The sequence below is a fragment of the Pristis pectinata genome, chromosome 9, assembly GCF_009764475.1.
Source record: "Pristis pectinata isolate sPriPec2 chromosome 9, sPriPec2.1.pri, whole genome shotgun sequence".
Classification (NCBI taxonomy): Eukaryota; Metazoa; Chordata; class Chondrichthyes; order Rhinopristiformes; family Pristidae; genus Pristis; species Pristis pectinata.
The window spans coordinates 66,812,286-66,840,051 of NC_067413.1; the positions used below are offsets into that span (position 1 = coordinate 66,812,286).

A 27,766-nucleotide genomic window follows, 5' to 3' on the forward strand; every position below is an offset into this window, starting at 1 on the left:
GAATGCCACAGCCAAGAAAGCTCACCAGCACCTCTACTTACTCAGGAGGCTAAAGAAAAAGAAATTTGCTGTGTACCTTTGATCTTCACCAATTTTTATCAATGCACCATAGAAAGCATCCTATCCAGGTGCATCATGGCTTGGTATGGCAACTGCTCTGCCTGTGACCGCAAGAAACCACAGAGAGTTGCGGACACAGCTCAGCACGTCACAGAAACTAGTCTCCTCTCCATGGACTCTGTCTATATTTCTTGCTGCCTTGGTAAAGCAGCCAGCATAATCAAAGACCCCACCCACACCGGACATTCTCTCTTCTCCCCGCTCCCTTCTGGCAGAAGTTACAAAAGCCTGAAAGCACGTACCACCAGGCTCAAGGACAGCTTCTATCCCGCAGTTATTAGACTTATTGAGCAGTTCCTTGGTACAATAAGATGGACTCTTGACCTTGCAATCTACCTTGTTATGGCCATGCACCTTATTGTCTGCCTACAGTGCACTTTCTCTGTAACTGTAACAATTCTGTTATTGTTTTACCTTGTACTACCTCAATGCACTGTTGTAATGAATTGATTTATTTGAACAGTCTGCAAGACAAGCTTTTCACTGTACCTCGGTGCATGTGACAATAATAAAGGAATTTAAAATTCAAACAATGCTGTTTAGGTGTTTGGCCACTAGTGTACTTGGAGTGACCTCTAGTGGTTGCAAGGGTATCCTAAGATAAAGGAGACACCGGAGACTGCAGATGCTGAAATCTGGAGCAAATAGGGTCTTTATCCCAAACACCAACTTTCCCTCTCCCTCTACAGACGCTGTTGGACCTACTAGTTCCTCTGGCAGTTTTTTTAAAAATGTATCCTAACATTAGTAATTAAGGATATTTTTCAGATTCTAACTTGTATTCTTTATTGGAATCAAGATTTTCATGAAGATAGTAACTTCATTCAAGTATTCTCTATTTTAAAACAAAATGAATAGACTACACAAATTGGGAGAAAATAATGAAAATTCAGATTTTCTCCAATATTAAAGGGAGAAAATATAAAGCAGCTTCTTTTAAATGATGCCTATTAAAATGCAAAACATACAGTAAGATGTTAAATGAGAATACCCTGGAAACGGTCAACAGATCAGGCATTATTGGTGGAAAGAATAACAGAGTTATCATTTTGGGTTGAAGACTCCTTGTCAGAACTGGAAAAGAGAGCGAATAAGTTAGTTTTAAGTTGTGGAGGGGGTGGGGAGATGAATGGAAATGACAAAGGAAATATCTCTGATAGATTGAGGCCAGGATTGCTATGGTGATTATGGTCATTCAATCAATGATTAACAGGCAGCTTGTATTGAGCATTTTTTTTAGAATCGTGCAAGAGGTTACAGACAAATGGGTCAGAGTGGGAGTGGAATGGAGAATTTAAGTGGTAGGCAACAAGACTCTCTGAGTCACCTCTTCGGACTGAAACACAGATGCTCTGCAAAGCTGTCCCCCAATCTGCATTTGGTCTCTCCAATGTAGAGGAACGGACATTGCGAACACTGTAGGATTGGTGTAAGTGGGTGTTTGATTGTTGGCACAGACTCAGTTGGCTGACAGGACTGATGTACAATTCTATGACTCTAGATTTTCATACACTTTATCTTTGCCTATGAATTGCTTAATAATAATTGGACCCTATTAATTTACTCCATGTGAAATGCCTGAAACAGTTTTAAAGCAACGTAAGCTGCTGCATAATAGCACGTGCTTTTATCTTTACTGTCCCCGCATTACCTCAAAATAGAAAACATTAGATAAACCCTGAACAATTTTTTTGAAGCCTTCAGGAGAAACAATAGAAGATAAAAGTAGAGAATGAACTAGGACAAATTTTGGAATACAATACTTTTCAAAAAAAGAACAAGCTGCAAACTTGTTTGCAATTGCTGCTTGATATGTGGCTAAAACTCCAGCTTGCTAACCAATGGAACCTTTAGTATTTTGCAAAAATTATGATCTCTTTACTATAATACTGACACAATGATTTCCTGTATGCAAAGCATTATTTAATTACCACGAGTTTGGAAAATAAGAGCATCTGCACACTTGTCTCAAGTGAGTTTTTTATTTAAAAGAAATGCAAAACCTGTTTGTGGACTCTTACAGATGACTTCCTGGATGTAGTACAGAGGGCAGCAAAAATTGGAGTTCAGAAGGTAAATAAAATTCTGCTTAATGTTGAGGGAGAGGACCTTTTAAATTTTTTGTTTAAAGTTCTGTTTGTATACCGTTTGAATATTCGGAGACTAAGATTGAGTTGATAGATTATTGTATAACATTAAATCAAATTCTGAATTCCACACGGAATTTCCACACTGAAATTTGGCATATGTTTTGTATGGCTGGAAGTACAAAATGAGTGACCCATACCTGGGACACACAGATTGCACTCTTGATTGTAAAATAACATGCCCTGGCATACTCTCTTTAACACATAGCTGAATACCAGAATTATTAAAAACATTTTAAAACCTGCACTAGATCCTTCAGGGATCCAGATTTGAAAAGAACGTGCAAGAATTATACTGACATCTTGTATTTCCTAATAATCACTCTGCAATCAACACTGTTTCTTGAACATTTGATTTGTATTCTACACGCTATTTGAATACTAAGTATCCACATTTTCCTATGTATGTAAAGCACGGAACAAATGTTAAAAGATACACAGTGTGGCTCAGAAATTACAGTGCGCTTCAAAGGGTGTGTTAGATTGACATAGCAGCAGAACACCTTTAACCATTTCAGTCTTTGGCTTCCATCCCTTAGTTGTTAGCCAATGTGTTGGGTTTACTAGTGGAGTCAGGGGTGGGGCAAAAGGAGGGGAATGCTTTGGAGCCCTGCATTAATCAATGGTTGGTTGATTGGAGCATGTCCAACACATGGATTGTTGGGGGTGGAAGAATCTGAGGGAGCCTGGCATTGAAGGATGGTTGTATTTGGTGATGTTGATCATCCATGGCCTGTGGTGATATTTGGGGTGGGCAGGACAGAACAGATCAGGAAACCTAGGGCCTGGGCCTTGATTTGGGTAGGCCCATATTAGCAGTTGATCTAGAGAAGCTCATGATTGCATTCAACTCTGGAATCGTATAATGCTGAGAAAAAGAATACAATTGAATTTCTATGCATATACATTTAAGGTTTGTCATGCCTAATGATTTCTTTTAATCTTCAGTTCATGATTACAGGAGGCAGTTTGCAAGACAGTACAGATGCACTGGAACTGGCAAAGACAAGTGGTAACTTAGGAAATTTATTCTGCTTAAGTAATTATTTTGGAAAATGTACTGTACAACTGCAGGTGTCGCTGTATTTATCTTGTTAATTCCAGCCATTAATCTGCTCATTGCTAGGAGTGTGGCCTGAGTATACACAGTCTCTCTCTTGCCATGATAAATGGTTTTATGCAAATATGCTGACAATTTCTTTTTCATGTTATTGGTTCAAAGATATTTTCTACAGTACAGTTGGTTGTCATCCCACACGGTGTGGTGAATTTGAGCAGAATAATCCAGAGCAGTATCTGAGTGACCTGAAAACATTGGCCACAGAAAACAAAGGGAAAGTAGTAGCAATTGGAGAGTGTGGCTTGGGTAAGTTTAACAGAAAAAAACCCAAGTAACAGTTTTTGCTCTATTTTCTAATGGAAATAACCATTTAACAGTTTCTGTAAGTAAACCATACAGGAGACTTTTGAATGAATTTTCTTGTATTTTAATTTTCATAGATTTTGACAGATTGGAATTCTGTCCAAAAGAGACTCAATTAAAGTAAGTATTCCTTTTTGTTTAAACCAAAGTCAGTGACATCTCGTTCTCAGCCTTCCCCAGACTTCTTTCCAAGTCATTGATTAGAAGTATATATTGATGGCTGGAAATGATCACCTCTCAGTTACCACAGCTTTGCACAGAAAAGATGAGAATAGAAAGCAAGCAGTGTAGTCAAATGATCTTTTCCTATTGTCATGTAGTGTGTCAGTTTTTAATTCATATGACTCCAATTCAATTTTTAATGTGAAGTGAAGGTTCAATAAATCATGGATAAATTATGGATGGTCGGCACAACATGGTGGGCTGAAGGGCCTATATTGTGCTGTATTGTTCTATGGTTCTATCCCTCATATATTATGTTGCTACACATGGTAGTTAACAAGTAATGAAAAATCTCTGTTCATAGAAAATAATGATTTGTGGAAATCTTTAAACAATTTCTGTTGTGGCTATTTATGAATTGTTCTCAAGTTCATTTTTTTTTAGGTGCAGTTAACTTATTGGTCTCAGTGGCAGAATGTGTCCATATTTCTTTTAGCTTGACACAAGTGGTCTCAGTTGATTTTGTTTTCATCTCACTTGAATTTTCACTGTTTAAGGACAAATGCCTAAACATTCAATCACTGAACACTTCTACAACATTGTGCAGTTGAAAATCAATATTTTTTTCTGTACTGAAACAAGGAAACAATCATTTCCAGGCTGTTTTGCATCACTCCAGACAATTAACTGGGCATGAATCACCCTTGTTCCCTTGAGTTTCTGCATCAGGCTACAAAGGATTACGTTATTCCTCTTACAACATTCCATTCAGAACATTGCAGGAGATCTTGGATCATTTTGTAGGTTGCAGTTGTCTTAGTCTTCCCAGCAGGTGGGAAGAAGGGAACTCCCCAACACCACCAGACGATTTGAGTGTGGCATACCACTTGTGTCCTCAGACCACCCTTGACCAGATTTTCCCCTTCTTCTTTTGATCGGCCAGCTCAGTTTCCCTGCCACTGCCATCATCACCATCAAAATATTGCCAGAATCCCAATTTCACGTTCTTCCCATACACAGCTCGGGCCTGTGGCCACTGGCCACCCTGAACCCTGCCTCCACGTGGATACTAGCTGATGCATTATAAATGCTGAAAAAGGACAATTGAAATTTGCAGTGGTTGTGATGGGGATGCAAAAAACTGAATTGTTTGTGGTGTCCTGCTGTTAAAGTTACCGAGCACTCCATGGGGGCATTTGGATCATGCAACAGCATTAACCTCCTTTGCCAAGGTTTTGTTTTAATAATGCCTTTGACTTAAATTAGTTAAAAGAAATGATGAACTTTAAGTGGATTTTGGACAAATTTACTAGCATGTGAACAGATATGTAGCAAATTATGGAAAGATGTGAAAGCAACAGGTTTGTCACCCCTTGTTGAAGTGGATGACATTAATTTCACCAATATTGTCTGGGACTTCCTTAGTGCCAGAGGCTTAGATGGAGCAGAATTTGTTAGCTGTATCCAGGAGGGTTTCTTGAAACAGTATGTTAGTAGTCGAACCAGGGAAGGGGCTGTACTGGACCTTGTACTGGGAAATGAGCTGAACCAGCTGATCGGTGTTTCCATTGGAGAGCATTTTAGGAATAGTGATCATAACTCCATAAGATGGATAAGGATAACACTAGACCTCAGTGGGGGAGGGGGGGGGATTGGAAGAAGTGTTAATTGGGGGAAGGCTAATTATAACAGTATAATTATAACAGGAGCTTGGGAGAGTAGATTGGGAGCAGCTGTTATTGGGCAAGTCCACATTTGACATGTGGGAGTCGTTTAAAGGCCAGCTGGTCAGAATTTAGCACCAACAAGTTCTTGTGAGGAAGAAAGCCAAGGACGGCAAGGTGCAGGAACATTGAATGATGAGATATGTTGTAAATTTAGCCGTAAAGACAAAGGGGGTATATGTAAGGTTTAGGAAGCTGAAATCAGGCAACCCTTTGAGGAATATAAAGGAAGCAGGAAAGAAATGGGGAATCGGGGGGGCTAAAAGGGGCCATGAAATGTCCTTGGTGAGTAGGATTAAGGAGAATCCCAAAGAATTTTAACTTGCATTAAAATCATAAAGGTAGGACCACTCAAGGACAAAGGAGGGAGTTTATGCCTGGAACCAGAAGAAGTGGGTGAGATACTAAATGAGTACTTTGGTATTCACCAAGGATAAGGATATGGAGGATAGTGGGATTAGGAAGGGGTATGGTGATATTCTAGGGCATATTGATATCAGGAAGAAGGATGTGCTGGGTCTTTTGAAGACTGTTAAGGTGGATAAGTCCCCAGGGCCTGATGGGATCAATCCCAGGTTATTGAGAGAGGCAAGAGAGGAGATTGCTGAGGTCTTGCCAGAGAACTTTGTATCATCTGTAACCACAGGCAAGCTCTGAGGACAGGAGAATAGCAAAAGTTGTTCCTTTTAAGGAAGACAATAGGGACAAACCAGAAAATTGTAGGCCATTAAGCCTTATGTCAGTGATGGGAAATTATTGGACAAGATTCTTAGGGATAGGATTTACTCGCATCTGGAACAGCATGAACTTGTTAGGAATAGACATCATGGTTTAGTGCAGGAGAGGTCATGTCCTACAAACTTGACTGAGTATTTTGAGGAGGTAACAAACATGATTGATGAGGGTAGGGCAGTGGATGTTATGTAAAGGACTTCAGTAAAGCGTTTGACAAGGTCCCTTGTGGTAGGCTGATTTGTGAAGATTAAGACGCATGTGATCCATGGAGACTTGGTAGATTGGATTCAAAATTGGCTTGGCCATAGACAGAGGGTAGTGGTAGAAGGCGTTATTCTGACTGGTGATCTCTGGCCAGTGGTGTTCCTCAGGGATCAGTGCTGGGACCTCTGTCATATAAAAATAATTTGGATGAAAATGTAGGTAGACTGATTAGTAAGTTTGCAGATGACATGAAAATTAGTGGAGTTGTAGATTGAGGAAGTTGTAGATGGTGTCAAAGGATATGGCAGGATATAGATCAGTGGGAAATATAGGTGGAGAAATGGCAGATGGAGTTTAATCCGGACAAGTATGAGGTGTTGCATTTTGGGAGGTCAAATGTAAGAGGAAAGTATACAGTAAATGGTAGAACCCTTAACAGCATTGATGTACAGAGGGATTTTGGGTGCAAGTCTACAGTTCCCTGAAAGTGGCAATATAAGTAGACGGGGTGGTAAAGGAGTATTTGTCGGGGTGTTGAGTGTAAAAGTTGGCAAGTCATGTTGCAGCTGTATAAAACTTTGGTTTGGCCACATTTGGAGAATTGCGTGCAGTTCTGGTCACTGCATTACAGGAAGGATGTGGCTTGGAGAGAGTGCAGAAGAGGTTCACCGGGATGTTGCCTGCATTAGTGCTTAAACTATAAGGAGAGGTTGAACACACTTGGATTATTTTCTCTGGAGTGCCAGAGGCCGAGGAGCAACCTGATAAGAAGTAAATAAAATTGAGAGAGGAGTAGATAAGATGGTCTTTTATTTTCTCCCAGAGTGGAAATCTCAAGTACTAGAGGGCATAGCTTTAAGGTGAGAGGGGGAAAGTTTAAAGGAGATTTGAGGCAATTTTGTTTTGCACAGAGTGCCTGGAACTCACTGCCAGGGGAGGTGGTGGATGAAATTACAATAGCAACACTTAAGAGGCATTTAGACAGCCACAAGAACAGGCAGGGAATGGAGAGATATAAACTCTTTGGGATGAGTTTAAATTGGTATCATGGTCGGCACAGGCATGGATTGAAAGGCCTGTTCCGGTGCTCTGCTGTTCTATGTTGCATAATAAGATTTGATGAGCTCTAAAGGGTAAAACAGGCTATCCTGATGTTGGGGAATTTGTTGGGCACTATTAATTACAAGGAATAAAACTGGGGTATCTTATTTATTAAAACTAGGCATACAAGCTACTGAGAAGTCTGGAAATAAATGATTACAGCCTAGAGGATATTATTATTGCTTGGTATATCAAATACATATTCTTTACTGTGCTAAATAAATTAAATAATTGGTTTAACATTTTAATTAAAATGCCAATTTTTTAGTAAATAAAACTCTCTGAAATGCAAAGCATACTGAGGATAATGTTAAAACAGAACTGCGTGTGCTAAGTAAAGCTATGAAACAAAAAGTACCAACTATTATGTGAAAAAGTATAGCATTTATCTTAGTCAACAGTTCTTGCGTATTGTCTTGCTGCTCAGCAGCAAGGAAAAGCATTCTGATGGGATGAATGAAGTGCTCTTAATTGTTCATTGTAATGTAAAAGATGTTGGTTCCAAATTGATTGTTTTCCTTGCGTACTGTACAAAACCCAGGCATTAACATGAAACCTTTGTGATTGGGGATATGGGTCTCAACTTGCTTCCATGAATGGGACAGAGGGTTGAAAGGACAGTGCCTTTTCACTTTTGAAACAATTTCCTGAAACCCAAGAGTACATTACACTTCAATATATAGCAAAGATAAGCTGACATGAAGACCTAATAAACTGAGATTTTTTAATTGGTAAAAATATAATGAGATTATACTTGTTCTTTCAGATACTTTGAAAAGCAATTTGACTTGGCAGAAGCAACTAAATTACCCATGTTTCTACACTGCAGAAATTCACATCCAGAATTTTTAGGTATGATTGAAATGACAAAGTTTCTTTGATATTATTAATTCAAGTTCTTCGATAGGTGGATGTGTCACACAATTGGTCCACTGGTCCTTGCTTACTTAAAGGTTTTATTTGAATTAGCTGATCTCAAATAGGGCAAGAGTGAGATGCAACAGAAGCCTGGAGAAAAGTTTATTGTCCTTGATTCCCAATTGCTTGCTGATACTTCTGGTGGGCACTGTTATTGGCGGAGTTCACTTTTGATTCTGATGCAGATGAATTTCTAGCTTTAATAGTAACTAAAATAAACATAATTTCCAGACTTAATTATTGGTTCATTGTTCATTTTCCTAAGCATTGTATTTTTGCCAGGGTTTAAATGTATAAACATTTAAAAATTCAGGAAAATACATCTGTTGTCCATGTCTAATTACTCTGTATGCATTACAAAGTAATTACATATTTTGGGTTTGAAGACATCAGCAAGGAAAGGTTGGTACCTTTTCAGAAAAACATTACTGAACTTGCTGAATTTTGTGACTGGCAGCTTTCGTGGTTATTTTGTTCTTGTTAGTCCATAGTAATTGAGTTAATTTTCACAATTTACCATGATGGGATTTGAATTCATAATTACTGAGATGTTAGTCCAACATTATCACCACCAAGCTCGTATTTTCATCCACACAAAATAGCCATGTTTATAATTTTCCAGATACTGGTGTTGTATTCCAAACTGATACAACAGCTTCCAAAAGTTGTTATTCTTTGTCAAATTACTCCATTTTTGCATTGGCAGTACAAATTCAGAGCTGGCTTGTTCACAGATGTGATACCTTATTTTTTGAATTTTTATTAGTTATTCTTGCCTCTGGTTCTTTTTCTGTGTATCTTTTGGATGGCTGAGAATTTGCTATGACCCATCAAATCACCATGTTGCTGAGAGAGGAAGAGGGAAATCATCTACAGGCTATCAGGATCTAATTAAACAGGGCAGGAAACTGTGTTAACCAGCCAGATTGAAAGATGTGAAAGCCCAACAATGCAGGGTGTGAATAGGAAATATAATTCTGGATGGTAAATTCATTGCCCAATTAAAAAGAGGGGGGAAAAGGGAAAGAAAAATTGGATTATAAGAGAGTAAGCAGTTTTTTTTAATACAATTGAAACCTGAAGGAATGAGGTAGTTAATTTCCAGTTCCAGTGAGTTTAACAGGTAGTAAGTCACACTTATTGTACAGTTAAAAAGCTATGTAAAAAGGCAAAGACCAACCCAATGAAATGTGTTTGCTTTGTATCTTACAAACAAGCACAAGAATATCAAACCATTCAATTTGTTTGAATGGTGAATCAGAGTGAGTTGCCATTTTTTTTCGCAAGGTAGAGTGGTGCATCTTGGATAACGTAGATTCACAGAGTTGTACAGCATGGAAACAGGCCCTTTGGCCCAACTGGTCCATGGCAACCAAGATGCCCCATCCAAGCTAGTCCCATTTGCCAGTGTTTGGGCCATAACCTTCTAAACCTTTCCTATCCATGTACCTGTGCAACTGTCTTTTTAAAGTTGTTATTGTACCTGTCTTAACCACTATGTTGTAAAAAAAAGCTCTTCAAGTTCCTATAAAATCTTTCCCCTCTCATCTTAAACCTATTATGCCCCCTAGTTCTTGATCCATTCACCCTATCTATGTCCCTCATGATTTTATACACCTCTTTAAAATCACTTTTCATGCTCCTATACTCCAAAGAAAAAGTCCTAGCTGTCAAACTTCTCTCTATAACTCAATTCCTTGAGTCTTGGCAACATCCTTGTAAATCTTTTCTGCATTCCTTCCATTTTAAAACATCTTTCCTATAGCAGGGTGACCAAAACTGAACACCATATGCTAACTGCGACCACACCAGCGGCTAGCACAAATGCACCATAACCTCCCAACTTCTATACTCAATGCCCTGACTGATGAATGCCAGTGTGCCAAAAGCCGTCTTCATCGCCCTGTCTACCTCTGACTCCACTTTCTGGGAACCATGTACCTGAACTCCAAGGTCCCTCTATTCTACAACATTCCCCAGGGACCTACCATTCACTGTGAAAGTTCTATCTTGATTTGACTTTCCAAAATGCAACACCTTGCACTTGTCTGAATTAAACTCCATTTGCCATTCCTCTGCCCACTTAACTGATCAAGATTCCTCTGTAACTTTTGATAACCTTCTTCACTGTTGACAATCCCACCTATTTTAGAGTCATCAGCAAACTTGCTAACCACGTCTTGTACATTCTTATCCAAATCGTAGATGACAAACAACAATGGGCCCAGCACTGACCCCTGAGCATGCCACTAGTCATGGGCCATCAATCTGATACACAACCTTCCATCATCACCCTCCGCTTCCTACCAGTAAGTCAATTGTGTATCCAGTTAGCCAGCTCTCCCTGGATTTCACCATGTGGAACATTATCAAAGGCCTTACAGAAATCCATAGAGATCAATTCTACCGCCCTGCCCTTACTGACTTTATTGGTCACATTATCAAACAAAACTCAATCAAGTTTGTGAGACATGATCTCCTACACACAAAGCCATGCTGACTAACCCTAATCAAGCCCTGTCTTTCCAAATGTACATATATCTTGTCCCTCAGAATTCTCTCCAGTAACTTGCTGACAAGCCTAACAAATGTTAGGCTTACTGGTCTGAAATTCCTAGGTTTTTCTTTGCAGCCGTTCTTAAATAAAGTACAACATTCACTACCATCCAGTCTAGCTCCAGGCACTTCACCCGTGGTCAACGATGATGAAAATTATCTCATCCAGGGCTCCCTAGCAACTTCTGGAATTTCATGTTTAACTGTGAAGTTGTTTCTGTATGATTTGGACATAAGTAATGGTGTGTGGTGTCAACTCAATATTTGCTTTGACAAAATTCAAGACTTTGTTTCTGTATTAGTAAGATGAAAATTTGCTAGTTAATGAAACAATAAATTAAAAGTAATTTAGCATGTATTGGTTGCAAGAAAAAGGTAGAAGCTAGTAAACTTCACCTCATGAGCTTGTTCAGTGGCAACAGCAAACTGAAATCAAAAGGTTTCATGTGAACCAGTCAAGTAAAACAATGATGAAGATGCAGCAGACACTGAAATAAAAAGGGAATGCTGGAAAGGCTCAGCAGATCAAATGGCTTCAATGAAGAGGGAAACAGTTAACAAGTTCTAATATCCTGAAATATTAACTGCATTTCTTTCACTGCAGATGCTGACTGGGATTTTATTGGTCAGATCATTAGCATTAGTGCATTAGGAAATTGAAACAGAAGTCACTGTTTCGGTCTTGCTTTGTAACATAGTTCTAGGTTGACCAACATTTTAGTGTGTTGATGACATAATATTTGCATTAAAGTTCATCTGAGTGTATTCAATGTGGCAATTTATATTCATAGGAGATTAATTTAGTGTATTTTTTGTAATGTTTACAGGGAAAATAGAACAGTTATTTCAGTGTCTTTCTTTCTTCAGTCTTATTATTGAATTTCAAATTAATTCAAATTGATGTACATAATAATAATTATACATATGATACAAAGAGATCAGGATAAGAATAATGACAGGAGTAATATATATAATCTAGACCTCCTGCACTCTTGCTAAGTATACATGATGAGAAAAAAATATAATTGAAAAGAAATTTAATTATATGAAGAGAAAACCCCCAAATCAAAAAAATATATAATATTAAACAAAAGCAAACCAAAAACTTCAAAGAAAAAAAACTGGACTGATATTTCTTCGATTTAAAAAAAACATTCTTATGTCGTCAGCTCCGCTCCTCTATATTCAAAGGTTATTGAAGGGGATTCAAAAAAGGTCTGTTCATATTGTATGGAAATATTGAATAAATGGATTCCAAACTTCCTCAAATTTAAGCGAAGGATCAACAGTACCACTCCTAATTTTTTCTAAGTTTAAACATGTTATAGTTTGAGAAAACTATTGAAATGTAGTAGGGGGTATAGGGTCCTTCCATTTGAATAGAATGGATCTCTTGGCCATTAATGTAACAGAAGCAATCATACGACAAGCAGAAGTGGATAAGTGGCCAGAATCCATCATTGGTAACCCAAAAATTGCAGTAATAGGATGGGGTTGTAAATCAATATTCAATACAGTTGAAATAATATTAAAAATGTCTTTTCAATCTTTTTCCAGAAGAGGACAGGACCAAAACATATGTGTCAGGGAAGCCACCTCCGAATTATGTCTGTCACATTTAGGGTTTATATGGTGATAAAAACAGGCTAACTTGTCCTTTGACATATGGATCCTGTGGACCACCTTAAACTGTCTCTTTAGGTAAGAGTATCTGGAGTTCTCCTTCCCATTCATTCTTAATTTTATCAAGTGTCTCCAGACGTATTTTCATAATCAGATCATAAATTATTGCTATCAAGCCCTTCTGATAAGGATTAAAACCTAAGATTTTTCCCGTAATTTCAGTTTTATATAGTATTGGAAAAGAAGGTAAAGTGACTTTTAAAAAGTTTCTAATCTGTAAATATCGAAAAAAATGTGATCTAGGCAAATTGTATTTATTAGACAACTGTTCAAAACACATGAAACAGTTATCAATGAATAAATCACGAAAACATGTTATTCCTTTCATTTTCCATAAAGAAAAAGCCAAGTCAATTCTAGATGGTTGAAAGAAAAAATTAGATTGGATAGGACTTGATAAAATGAGTTTATTCAATCCAAGACATTTACGAAACTGAAACCATATTCATATTGTATGTTTGACTATTGGGTTAATCATTTGTTTACTCAATTTAGTAAGTGCAAAAAGGAGTGAGGCTCTTAAAATAGAAGCTAATGAAAATCCTTGCACTGATTCATACTCAAGATACACCCGTCGAGGACATTGAATTACATCTGAATCTTGTGCCCGGAAAACTAAGTATCTAATATTAATTGCCCAATAATAAAATCTAAAGTTAGGCAAAGCCATACCACCATCCTTTTTTAATTTTGTAAATATTTCTTACTTAACCTTGGATTTTTATTCTGCCATATATATATGAAAGAATTTTAGAATCAATAGAATCAAAAAAGGATTTCGAAATGAAAGTTGGAACCGCCTGAAATAAATACAAAAATTTTGGTAAAATATTCATCTTAACCGCGTTAATTCAACCAATCAATGTTAGAGACGATGGGGACCATTTAGTAAACAATTGTTTAACATGATCAATTAAAGGTAAAAAATTAGCTTTGAATAAGTCCTTATGCTTCTTGGTAATTTTAACACCCAGATACGTAAAATAATCAGTCACTAATCTAAATGGTAATTGCCTATAAATTGGGACTTACATGTTTAATAGGAAAAGTTCACTCTTATCAAGATTTAATCTATAACCAGAGAAAACACTAAACTGAGCAAGCAATGATAACGCTTCAGGGATAGATTTCTCCAGGTTAGAGAGAGAGTAACAGGTCATCTGCATATAGTGATATTGTATGGATCCCCTTTCCACGAGTAATACCAAATATGTTAGAAGAGTCCCGAAGGGCAATTGCCAAGGGTTCCAAGGCAATGTCAAATAATAAAGGACTCAAAGGGCAACCCTTCCTAATGCCTCGAAAAAGCCTAAAAAAGAGGGATCTCTGATTATTAGTAAGTATTGGAGCCATAGGTGTATGATAAATCAATTTAATCACGGATAAAAAAATTTGGACTAAAATTGCATTTCTCAAGTGTGTTAAATAAATATTCCCATTCAACTCTATCAAACGCCTTCACGGCATCTAGCGAGATAACACATTCTGGGATTGTAGATGAAGCGGTATATACGATATTCATTAACCTCCTAATATTAAAATGCAAATAACGATTCCTAATAAATCCTGTCTGGTCCTCAGAAATAATTTGTGGGAGTGCCTTTTCTAGTCTAGAAGCCAATATTTTGGAGAAAATTTTGGAATCCACATTCAATAAAGAAATAGGTCTGTAAGATGCACATTCAGTAGGATCTTTATCCTTTTTCAAAGTTAAAGAGACAGTTGCTTCATAAAAAGATTGTGGTAATTTACCTACTAGTAGGGCATCTTTAAAAATTTTACCTAACCAGGGAGAGAGAAGATCAGAAAAGGATTTAAAAAATTCAACTGTATACCCATCCAGGCCAGGTGTTATACCTGATTCATTGAAAAAATTGCTTTCTTTATTTCTTCCTCCGAAATGTGTGCATCTAATATTGAACATTCATTAAGTGATAATTTTGGAGTCTTCAAATTCCTTAAAAATTTATGAATTAATGTAGGGTTGTCAGGAAATTCTGACTGATATAAAGAAGAATAAAATTCTTGAAAAGATTTATTCATTTGATCATGGTCCAGCGTGTAATTACCATCTCATTTATGAACTTTAATAATATGAGGTTTAGTTGAAGCAGCTTTCAGTTGGTTGGCCAACAATTTACCGGATTCATCACCATGGATATAAAACTGACTCCTAGTTTTGAGTAATTGATTTTCAATTGGAGATGTTAATAATAAACTATGTCGTAATTGAAGTTCAGTTCTCTTTTTATAAAGCTCCAAATTAGGAGCATCAGAGTATTTTTTATCGATTTCTTTGATCTTATCAGCCAATATACGTATTTCATTATTAGTTCGTTTTTTAAATCCAGCAGGGTATGAAATAATTTGACCCCGGATATAAGCTTTAAAGGTATCCCATAATATCCCACTGGAAATTTCTTCTGTAGAATTAGTTGAAAAGAAAAAGGAAATCTGTTCTTTAATAAACTGAACAAAGTCTAAATCCTGCAATAGAGAAGAATTGGGTCACCATTGTCTGACACCAGAGGGTACGTCTGCTAATTTAATTGTTGGTTTCAATGGCGCATGATCAGAAATGGCAATTGCATCATACTTACAGTTAATAACAGATGGAGCTAATCGCGAGTCAATAAAAAAGTAATCAACCCTAGAGTAGTTGTGATTAAACATGAGAAAAGAATGAAAATTCTTTATCATATGGGTGTAAAAATTTCCAAACTTCTAAAATTCTGGAATCAATTAAGAAGGAATTAATAAAGACAGCAGATATGTTTGGAAGTATGTGATTTGACGCAGATCTATCCATCAAAGGGTTTAAACAGCAATTGAAATCTCCACCCATAATCAACGTATACTCGTTTAAAATAGGAAAAGACGCAAATAAATGTTTAAAAAACTCGGGATAATCAACATTAGGAGCATAAACATTAACCATAACCACTTTTTTATTGTTAAAAGCCAGTAATTAATAAAAATCTACCATTCGGGTCTGAAATTGTTTCATGATGAACAAATGAAATTGAGGAGTCTATAAAAATAGAGACTCCTTTCACCTTTGCTTGTGAGTTAGAATGAAACTATTGACCCCTCCAAAATCTAAAAAAGTGCTGATTATCCTTTCTCCTAATATGTGTCTCCTGTGCAAAAGTAATCTGTGCGTTCAGTCTATGAAAAACTTTAAAGATCTTCTTGTGCTTAATTGGATTATTTAAACCGTTTGTATTCCATGAAACAAAATTAATCATCATCCATTTTAACAGACTAAAAACATATGGTATGTAAAGGGTTAACCTTATTGCAGAGGAGACTCCTAAACAGGAAGGGGGAAAAAAAAAGTTTAGAGAGGAACCGGATATGGCAACAATTCAGGCATAATTGTAGTTTACCAGTCCAGAGGAAAAAATCAACTAACCTAAAAACAGCCTCACCTCCCACCCAGAAAAGCCTGAAAACTGGCCAACAGCCAGAATGCTAGCCACTATGTAATTTAACCCCAGCTCTTTTGGTGGCAGATGTCCAAATTAAAAGGAATGCCAAACACCACCATTAGCCAAAACATAAGATAACAAGTATCCAAAACACAAATTTTGAAATGTAAACAGACTGCTAACAGAGTTCTACAGAAACAAAAATACCGACAATTGACATTTAAAGAATACAATCTTACTATTATTTCAAAAGGAAAATAAAGCGATCAGTCACTCAATCAGATTCTTAATTATTACCAAAACAAGCCATTAAAAAAATTAAAGTAAAATAATAAAAAGGAAAAAAAGAAATGTTAAGCAAAGATATGATAAGTGCCCATGTTCCAAAACCAAGCACGGAAGTGTTAACAGAAGGCAAGAAAAATATCTCCAAACTTAAAAAGCTCTCAAGTTTGTAAGTTAATTATTACCTAATTAACCAAATAGATATAAAAATCAAAGAATAGCACGTTTCTTAACCATCTGAAGCCAAGAGTTATTGTTGAAGGAATTCTTCGGGGCCATTGGCATGATTTGTCTGGGAGTACAATCCTCAAACGTGCAGGAAACACTAATGCAGGTTGATAGTTCTCTTGATGGAGATGTGACATAATCAGTTTATAATGCAGTCTCTCTCTCATAACTTATGGGCTGTAATCTTCAACCAGACGAAACTTCCAATCTTTATATTGGATCATTCCTCGATGACGAGCAATTCGAATCAAATGCTCTTTGGTACTCACATAGTGAAATCTCAATATTACTGGCCGTGGTTTTTGCACTGCTGGAGGTTTTGGTCTTAGCACTCGATGAGCACGATCAAGTATGGGACATACAGAAAAAACTTCAGAGCCAAACACATCCATCAGAAGTTTAGAAAAGAATTCAGTAGGATTACCAGCTTCAGCGCCTTCGGGAAAACCAACGAGCCTCAAATTATTTCTCCAACTGCGATTTTTCTAAATCAGTAATCCTCTGTCTTTGCTGTTCCAGCCTCTGGATGGTGGCAGTCAAATCCTTTTCCAGTAAGCTCGGTCTGCGATCCCTCTCTTTGCTAACTTCATCCAGTTGAGCAATTAATTGCTGTTGTCGAGCATTCTCCTGTATGAGTATATTTTGCTTGTCTTCAATGTCCTTCAACAACGTTTCCAAAGTAGCAAATCTCTGGTCAAGCTTTTTATCCAGTTTAGAAATAGCTTCCGAAGTAAGTAGAGGGTCTCCATAACCCTTACCATCAGTTGCAGCTTTAGCTTTGGTGTTCATTTCCGGCAATTAAAAATCAAATTCAGTCTTGTAAAAGTGTTATAGAAGTCTTATTAAAGGGTGGTGTACAAGAAATTAAAAGGTGAGTGGAGCAGAGCCAAGATATGACCTCCATCTAGCGCCACCAAAAGAGTCTGAGTTACTTCAGTGTCAAGGTTACTTTAATAATGCTGTACTAGATAGGTGGTGCTTGAGGAAATTTCTGTTTCAAATATCCAGAGGAAGAAGTATAGGATTTCTTTAAAGTAGGCAAAATGTTAGGGATATAGGGATCACTGGAATCCTGTAGGCATCTGGCTTTGAGAAACTAATCAGCTCTGGCAGGCAGCTAAATAACTGAGTATTTTCATGGAAATATTGTGAAAAGTCTCAAGGAAAATGGTGTTTCTCCATTATATATGCTCTTTCTCCATTATGTACCATCAATTTTCTTGCTAATCTGTTATTTAGCTGCTATTAAACTTTATTGACCTAGCTGAACTATGAGAACTGGCAGGTTATTGTATTGTGCTCATCTGTCAGTGTTGTGTGTCTGTCTGTGTGGATTTTGTGGCAGCCACATAATGTTGGTTTGCATTTATTTACATTGTTACTGGGAGTGTCTCAGCTCCCTTTGAATGCCTGGCCAAATTTAAGGATGAAACCTCTAATTAAGGTCTTTATCTTAGTTTTTGTATTTTTTTCCTACACATTCATGAAAATGTAAAAGTACATTAGACATGATCTGTAATAAAATGCTTAACAATTTCCTCTGTTTCATTTGTAGATATAGTGAAGAGAAATCTGGATAGATGTGTTGGAGGAGTGGTAAGTCTAATCATGATGCTTATGAGAACCAGGAAGTTTTCCACCATATCCACCTGGAATTAAAATCTCACATGACTTCTATTATGCAAAATAGCTTGGAATATCACCAGATCAGCACAGAATTTTACTAATTTAATAAGTAGGAGGAAATATTAGATTCACTTAAGTGATAAATATGCATATCAAAAACTAGCAACATGAAGTAAATTTTTTGTTGATTTGGTCATATGATCTTCATGATCATTTGACTATTATAAAAATCAACACAATAAAAATTGGGTGAACTCATAACAAGAGATCCACTCTGGCAGATCACTGCACAAATGGAAAATGTATTCACTAAAATATAGAGCTGGTGATTATTCTTAAATTGAATGTTTTTCAGTTAAACTGAGTTAAGTATTGAAAAAAATTTGATTCAAAACATGCATTTATAAAGTGCCCAATTATTTTCTGAGGATGTCCCAAAATGCTTTTGTGCTACTGTCACTGTTGCTGCATTTGTTCTTATTTGTGGGATGTGAACAGAGCTGGCAAGTCTGACATTGTTTGTCAATCCCTAATTTCCTTTCACAGAACCAAGTGCCTTGCTACATAATTTCAGAGGGCATTTGAGTCAACCACATTAGTGGACATGGCATCACGTGCGTGTACACACACACACACACACACACACACACACACACCCCCACACACACACACACACACACCCCCACACACACACACACACCGGACTGAGTAAGGATGGCAAATTTTCTTCCCTGAAGGATATTTGATAGAGACTGATCCTGCCTGTTTTCTGCTTCTCCCAGTCCATAATTTTGATTGCTATTCATTTTAATAGATAGAAAACTGTGGGCTAGTGAATTTAATAGCAACAATGCATCTCGCCTCAAAGTATTTAAATTTTGTGTATTTAATTCTGTATTAGAATCATAGAAACATGCAGCACAGATATGTTCCCTTTCGGACCACCTTTTTATGTTGACTTTGACGCCTGTCTGCTTTAATTCCATTTACCCAAATTATGCCTGTATCCCTGTAAACTTTCCTATCCAAGTACCTGTCGAAATGCCTTTTAACGTAATTGTATTTGCCTCCACCACCTCCTCTGGTGGCTCGTTCCAGATATTCACCACCCTCTGTGTGGGGGAAAAATATACCCCTCAGATCTCCTTTAAATTTTGCCCCTTTCACCTTAAAACTGTGCCCTCCAGTTTTAGACTCCAGTAACTGACTATCCCAGTCTACACCCCTCATTTTATAATCTCAAAAATGTCACCCCTCAGCCTCCGATGTTCCAGTGAGAATAAACCAGTCTATCCAACTGCTTCTTATAACCACAACCCTCCATTTCAGGCAACATCCTGGTCAATCTCTTCTCCACTCTCTCTCTTTGTTACCACATCCTTCCTGTAGTGTGGCAACCAGAACTGTACAAAATGCTCCCAACTGCAGTTTAACCAGTGTTTTGTACAGCTGCAAGATGGTGTCCCAACTCTTATGCTCAATCCCCTTGCCAATGAAGACAAGCATATCAAATTCCTTTATCGCCACCCTATCAATCTGTGTTACCACTTTTGGGGAGCTATGGAATTGCACCCAATGCTCCTAAGATCCCTGCTATTTACTCTAGACATCCTACAAGAGCTTGACCTCCAGAAGTGTTAATCTTTTATTGTCCTTTTTTATAACTTCGACTGTAATTTCTTCCTTGTTTTCTTATTTTAAGCATTCACAGATGTCTTGTTGATAACCTGTGCAATCTAGTCAAAATTTGATTTTTGTGCTTCAGGTAATGTGGTCTTGGTGTGCTAGCTGAATTTGTAAAGGAGGATTCAGAGCAACACATTCACAGAAGTGCATGTTATCTATCCTACTTAAAATAATTTATCACTTGATAAAGCCAGCAAATATAAAGTTAGTGCATTTTTAGAAGTGACTTGTTAATTTATTTTAGGTTCACTCATTTGATGGCACGAAAGAAGAAGCAGCTGCCCTTGTAGAAATGGGCCTCTATATTGGAATCAATGGCTGGTAAATCTGAATTGTAGTTACTGTGTATTTGTAAATATTTGCATATATTTCTCACCTTGTTAATAGCTTAGGTCTGAGGTTTTATGACCTTATATTTTAATCAGTTTTACTCATCATTCCTTTGTTTTCAATATTAACATTGTTTAGTGGCCTGATTTAATACTCCTATAATTCAGAGTTTTTGACTCTTGTGTGTTTTACCAAGCAAAGCATTACTATCTTTACTCAGTTACTACAATGTGACTGTAGCTATTTATCATAACTAGACCTTTAACTTAAAAATAATCTCTAATTACCCCCACTATATCTAAAATCATATGTTAAAAAACACAGCAACTTAAATTGTAAACCAAATTCTAAGAGGTTCTTGCGAGAACATTTTTATTGAAATGACATTTGACCCAGCGGACTTTGTAGCCACCTTCGTAACAATTGGAAGAGCCAGTGGAATGTGCCACTGGAGACATTAATGTTTAGTGGTAGAAATACACTCTACTAATCTGCTTATTCATTAGTGGAATGGGGAAAGTTAATTTTTTAAAAGCTAGTCTAGTTGAAAGGTCGATGGGAGATGGTGGTTGGTGTCGTAAGCAGTGGTTTTGGAGAAGACTGACAGAAATACTTTTGAGGCAACTGAACACAGTTGTAACTGAGGTAATTGTTTGGGTCAGAAAGAGACAAGAACTAAGGGTAATGGATTCTTTCTCTGAGAAATGACAAGCAGTGTTATTGAACAACATTTACTGAAATAGCAGCTTTTTACCAGTATATATAATTAAAAGGTAGGGAACTGTATCACCAAGTGTATAGCTAGGATGGGTGACAGTGAATAGAGGAAAGTAGATCAATTGGGTAAAACATTGGAAGATGGAGTTCAACATGGGAGATGCAAGTTCAATATTTTGGATGTCCTTGTAAGTGTCTGTTTCAGAATTTCTATAAGTATTTCAGCAACCTTCTTCCCAAATGGCACGGAGCCAGAACTTGGCTGATATAATTACCTTTGCACTTGACCTTTCAGATTCATCAATGGCAAAACTGCCCTGATGTGAAATGATAATGCCCTGTCTGGTAGCTGGGCCTAACAAAATGTAATGCTGTCAATTGAATGGATGGGCACAAAGTAAATGTTAGCCATTGATAACTGACTAAGTCATGCCTTGGGTTTTTCCAGCTGTCTAAACTGACAACATTAAAAACTTCTGAATTCATTCATTTGAAGAATCTATTAGAAATGATTTCATTTAAAAATATGAAAGCAAATTCAATGTATAATTTTTAATTAAGTATCAAAGCATGATCTTATCTGTGGCTGTACAAGTTAGTAGAGCTTTCAATGTTTCCCAGAATTTTCCTGCCCAGTGTATTTAGAGGATCACATGTGCTCTACTCACCACTTGAATCATGGTCTAAATGTGGGTCATTGAAATAGATGCTAACGAGTATAGTATTTGTATTGTTGTACAAGTGTAGAAGAGTTCCCAAATCCATCGAAGATAAAAGGGGACTTGTGTCCAGTCCTTGATCCATTGGGGTAATTTCACTGTGGATTAGGTCCATTGTGATGGCATAGAGAAGGAATGAAAAAGACTTCATTCTTAATTTTCTTTTTCAGCAGTAGAAAAATTCTCACATAAAATCATTGATCTGAAACATTAGCTCTGTTTCTCTCTCCCCAGATGCTGTTTGACCTGCTGAGTATTTCAGATTTTCAGCATCTGTAGCTTTTGCCTGTTCAAACAGAATTGTAATGTAGGTTACGCTTGAGGCATACAAAGTCTGTACAATTTGATGTAGTTCATAATAGATGGATTCCTAAGCCCTATTCCAAGTTTTGCTTTTAAAATCCTTTCATCACTTACTGACCCATTGTCTTTCCTCTGCACCCGGACCTGATTTAGCAGTTCTCTCCTCCTTCAGCCTTCAAGCACTTCTCTCCCACTTCAGCCTTCAGGCACTTGTTGCCTTCTCATCTGCTTCCGTAAATTCCTAATTCTCTTCCAAAATCTTCTGCTATGGCAATCTCCAACTATGAGGGCCACCTATAAACCCTCAAGTGCAGTGTCAGGTTATAAAGTACTGCATTAAATTCATAACAATGTATAGAAAATAACCCTTGTATGGCAGATTAGGAGTTATTTTAATTCACTATGGATGAGGGCATAGACAGTGAGGCTCATCCCTGATTTAGCTTGAGAAAGTGAAGATGAGCTGTTGCTTTAAAACACTGCATTCCAGAGAGTTGCAGGATTTTGATGCGGTGGCAATGAATTAGGGAATGATTACTTGTTTCCAAGGCAAATATTGTATGATTTGGGAGAGATGGATGGGTTTGGATGCTTGTTGCAGGTAAAGGTGTTTTAATGGTTGCTGCCCTTCTAGATGATAGATGTCATGCATTTGGGAAATTTAGTCAAGAGTTGTGGTCTGTTACTCTCGTGCATCTTGATGATATTCCATACTGCAATGACAGCTCATTGTCATAATTTTTAAAAATGTATTTTATGTTAATGCACAGTATTTATACGGCCTATGTAATCAATTATATTTGGTCTTTAGTCCTGGTGCCATTGTAGTTGTAGATCATGTCCACAAGATGGTGGTATAATTCCACCTTGTTTTATAACATTGTATTTTTCTGAAAAACCATAAGCATTTGTGACAGCTTTGGGGAAAATGAAATGTTCCAAGACACTTCAAGAGTATTATCAAACACAATTTGGCATACAGGAGATGTTAGTACTGGAGTTTAAAACATCAGTCAAAGATAACTGTTTTATGGAGAATAAAGGTGGAGAAGCACAGGGGTATAATAAGGAATCCAGAATTCTGGGTTTTACAAACTGAAGGTATAACTGCAGTAGAGGATACACAATGCCAGAAATGGGGGAGGGCAGATACCTTTTGACTGATGAAGGGCTGGAGAATTTAACAGTTATGGGGAGGAGCAAGATTATGGAGGTGATTTGAAAGCAAGAATGAAATTTTTTTAATTTGAGGTATTATCAGAAACAAGGTCAGTGAGCATTGGGACTATAGATGAAGGTGAAGTATTTGCTTCAAATGGTTCATCTTAGATTCTGAAGATTTTAAGTAAACAGTTTTTGAACAATTTTCTGAGTTCACTCATCCATTTATTTCCGGTTTTCCCTCTAATCCTGAAGATCAAATAGAAGATCTTCTCAACCCTTACTTTGTACAACTTTGACAATGTTTCAGAGTTGAAGGGAATCTTTCCACCTGATCTTCCTAACTGATGGGTTTGAGACTCTATTTTTATTCTAGTGGTTGGTGATGTCAGTAGTTGTGAAAACTTGATTTTGACACATTTAATTTTGGGGATTGAGATGTTTCAAAGTCATTAAATAATTGCAACTTTAATACATAATTTTTAGTGAAGAAGGTACACAATTTAGCAACATTTTTAATACCAAAATAATCACACAGATGATTCTACATTACACAGTTGACAGCGTGTAGACCAAGGTCCTGAGTGGATTCCTGTAATCAGAAACCATTCCTTGTGTAGTTAAAATACCTGGACCTAGAAGTCCAATGCAATGTGCATGGTTTTTAAGCACTGTACATTTGGTTTGTATTCCAAATTCATCGGTAAAAGATGAACAGCACAAATAGCTTATACCGGGAATAATAGTTCAGGCATTTTTTCTATCAACCATCTGTGGAGAATATTTAGAGAGCATACACGAAAATGAATCATGATATATTGTTAACATGCATTGTGGACTAAGGACAGGAGAGCAAATCTTAAACATGCCCTCTAACTGCACTATTTTTCTGAATCATCAGCCACCTGCAGGTTTGTTGAGGAGTCTTTTGCAAATCAACACACCAAGGAACTAGCCAGAGATCAGCAGTGGGAAGTCTTTGTGGAATTGTGATGTGTGCTGACCTCGTATGTGACTCTTTAATCACTGTAAAGTGGGTACTTTAGTGATTGCCCTGTTGGGTTTTCAGCATGACCAGGTGCAGAGGGGGCCCGAAAGCTGCAACAACATGCCAGAGGAGACAGAAGGAGGAGGAGGAAGGGAGAAGGCGGCCTGTGTTAAGAGGGCCTGCTGCTCCCCTCCTAAGTCTTCTGGGAGCCACAGTCCTACCTCCATTGATCTGAGCATTAGTGTATCTGGGGCCTAAGGATTTCAAAGGCAACGGCAACAAAGATCTATTAACTTCAAGAGTTCATCTGTAAAGTCAGGAAGTTGTGTTGCAGCTTTATAAAACTCTGGTTAGGCCACATCTGGAGTATTGCATTCAGTTCTGGTCACCCCATTATAGGAAGGATATGGAGGCTATGGAGAAGGAACAGAAGAGACTTACCAAGATGCCGTCTGGATTAGAGACCAAACCTGAGCTATCACTGTGGTTTTTCGTTGGCACTCTTTACAAGCATAGTGCCATCAGCTGGATACTTGACACTGCTGGTTTGGAGTGCAGCTCATGCACCATTCTCACTTTGAAGGAGTTCCATGTGCTTATTGGTTATCTTTGTTGGAGCTGGCCCCTTAACATTAAGAGAGGAAAGAGTTTGAGTGTTTTACAATATGTGAGTGAAATGCCTGCTGTGTTTGAACAGTTGCAGGTTGGATGGTGTGAGATCTCTGTGAGTATTGGACCAGCATTAATTGTGAGTGTAATACTGCTTGTAAAGGCAGATGAGATTTGTGGCCATCTCTACTAACCTTGACCAGACAGTGAAATCATTAAATTCCTCATCCTTGAGAAGAAGTCTGGAACTTCAGTCCTGGCATTTAATTTCCAGACATTTTCTCCTGTTACTGCTCATCTTGGTTGGAAGGTCTCCTGAGCACCTTGATTATACAGGACCTTCTTATGGTTATTGAACTCAACAAGAAAGTCAAGGAGCAATGAAGGAGGAACTCAGCAGGTCAAGCAGCATCTACATCTGAGCTCTACCTACTCCACGTGCATAGTCATGTGCTGCCAATATTCTCAGCTGTGCATGAAGTGCTGTTTAAAAACTTCCAGCAGTGATTGGATTTGATGGTCAACTCCCCTTTAAGAGTTGGAGGTGTGATATTAGAGCTTGTGATTTCAAGAATAATTAGTTTATTGTTGTCACATGCACCAAGATACAGTGGGAAAACTTCTGTTTGCATGCCATCCAGACAGATCATTCCATATAGTGAGGTAGTACAAAAGGGGGGAAATAAAACAATCGCAGAATATAGTGTTACATTCACAGAGAAAGTGCACTGCAGGTAGTCAAAAAGAGCAAGGCCATGACAAAGTAGATTGAGAGATCGAGTTTGTCTTTATCATTTAAGATCACTGTCTTACAGCAGTGGGATAGAAGCTGTCCTTCAGCCTGGTGATACGTATTCTCAAGTTTTTGTATCTTACGTCTGATGGCAGGGGGAAGAAGAGAGAATGACTGGGATGGGAGGGGTCCTTGATTATGTTGGCTAACAGGATCTCTACGCATGAAACTAGAGTCTAAATGCAGGAAGGGGGAAACAACAATATTCGTGATTGAACAGGCATTTGCTCTTGCACAAGGTGGGGTCAAATGCATGGCAGTACCATCTTAGTGTATTTTTATAGGCTTATAAATGTTCTAGTTTCTGGTCTTTTAAACAAGATCCTCTCAGTCAAAGTGAGTAAATGCAATCGGCACCAGTTTAATAAAACCATACTAGGTATAATGTATATCAAAATTGTGCACATGTTGGAAATCTGAAATAAAAACAGAAAATGCTGGAAACACTAAGTTGGGCCGCATCTGTGGAAAGAAATGGAGTTGATGTTTCAGGTTGAAGATACTTAGAACTGTGAAGGAAACAAAAAACCAAAGATCCAATGCTATGTCAATTAAACATATCTTTAAAGACAGAATCCTTGATTTTTTTTTGTTGTCATTGTTAATTTGCTCCCTTGATGTAACTTATTTTGCTGCTAGAGTTGTCATTTATTTATTGTAAACAGATGGGTGATGAATTATGGAAAAATCCAATCAGTGTATTAAAAGAGTAGATTTTATCTAGACCCTCAACTGAACATGCAGTACTCCGTTGTTGGACTCAATAATGAGTCCAGAGGTGGAGCAAGTGGTCAGATGTGTTGACAACTGACCTATGGCTCATCTGATTAATGCATCTGCTTGGAAGTCAGAGACTAGCTGACTTACAAGGCGATAGATTACGATTTTCTACAGATCTACCAGCCAGAGACAAGTTCAAGTTTGCCCTGTCTGTATAATAGCAGTGAGAATTGAATAATTTGAAACATCCTAATTTAAAATCAAGAATATTTCTAATTTTATATTTTTTATATTAAGTACACCTTTTTTTGGTTAAGTACCAACTTCATTTTTTTCAGCTCTTTAAAAACGGAATCCAATCTTGAAGCCATGAAATCCATTCCAAGTGAAAGACTGATGATAGAAACTGGTAAGTTATATTTCAAATAAGAACAAGAAGTGCTGTAAGCAACAGAAAAGCTCATAGAGATAGAAACAGATTTGTGTTTTAGGTTGATAATCTTTCTACAGGACTGAGGAAGAGGTTGTGAAAATAAGTTTTGGTAGATACTTGATCAAAGGTGAGAAGAGAAATACAAAGTGATGAATGAGAACAAATTAAGAGACAAACTAATCCTGTTGGAGGTAAGGGCAGATCTTCAAGATAAGAATTTCTGGAAAAAGTGACTGATACTAAACAACAATACAAAAGCAAACCAGTGCTGCTTTGGAAACCTGAAGTCTTAATTCAAGATGTATATTAATGATTTGGATATTAATATGGGAGGTATGCTTAATAACTTTGCAGATGAATCAAAACTTGGTATTGTTGATTGTGAGAAGGATAGTCATTATGGAAATATAATGATCAGCTGGTAAATTGGACAATGGCAGATGAAATTTAGCCCCATAAATGTGAGGTGTTGCATTTTGGGAGGTCTACTGAGGATGGGATACACCATGAATAGTAGGGCCTTGGGGAGCCTTGATGTTCAAGTCCATAGATCCCTAAAGGTGGAAACACAGGTTGATAAGGTAAAGATGAATTACAGGATTCTTCATTAGCTGGGGCATAGAATTTAAGAGCATTGAAGTCATTGTAAAATTTTATAAAATATTCGTGTATTGTGTACTTTTGGTTGCTACACCAAAGGAAGCACATGATCGTACTGGAAAGATGTAGAGGATATGGACCAGGATATTGCCTGGGATGGAACATTTTGGTTATGAGGAGAAACTGGATAGACTGAGATTGTTTTCCTTGGAACAGAAGAGACAATGAGGGGTCCTGAGAGGTATACAAATCTGAGGGGTACAGATAGAGAGAAACTTTTCCCCACAACAGAAATGTATAAAACCAGAGAGCATCGGATTAAGGTGAGGTGTTTCTCTCGGTCTCCAATATGTATTGATTTTTG

At 37.4% G+C, this 27,766-nt stretch overlaps 1 protein-coding gene across 1 annotated transcript in view; it reads left to right on the top strand.

The window, feature by feature from the left end:
• The window catches only part of tatdn1 (TatD DNase domain containing 1), a 47,291-nt gene that overhangs the window by 12,172 nt on the left and 7,353 nt on the right, over window positions 1–27,766 (top strand). The window contains exons 3-10 of the mRNA XM_052023269.1: window positions 2,144–2,193; window positions 3,216–3,279; window positions 3,490–3,633; window positions 3,768–3,810; window positions 8,383–8,468; window positions 18,273–18,313; window positions 20,274–20,350; window positions 26,708–26,778. Coding sequence (XP_051879229.1) covers window positions 2,144–2,193; window positions 3,216–3,279; window positions 3,490–3,633; window positions 3,768–3,810; window positions 8,383–8,468; window positions 18,273–18,313; window positions 20,274–20,350; window positions 26,708–26,778 — 576 coding nt within the window. The remainder of the gene's footprint in view (window positions 1–2,143; window positions 2,194–3,215; window positions 3,280–3,489; window positions 3,634–3,767; window positions 3,811–8,382; window positions 8,469–18,272; window positions 18,314–20,273; window positions 20,351–26,707; window positions 26,779–27,766) is intronic.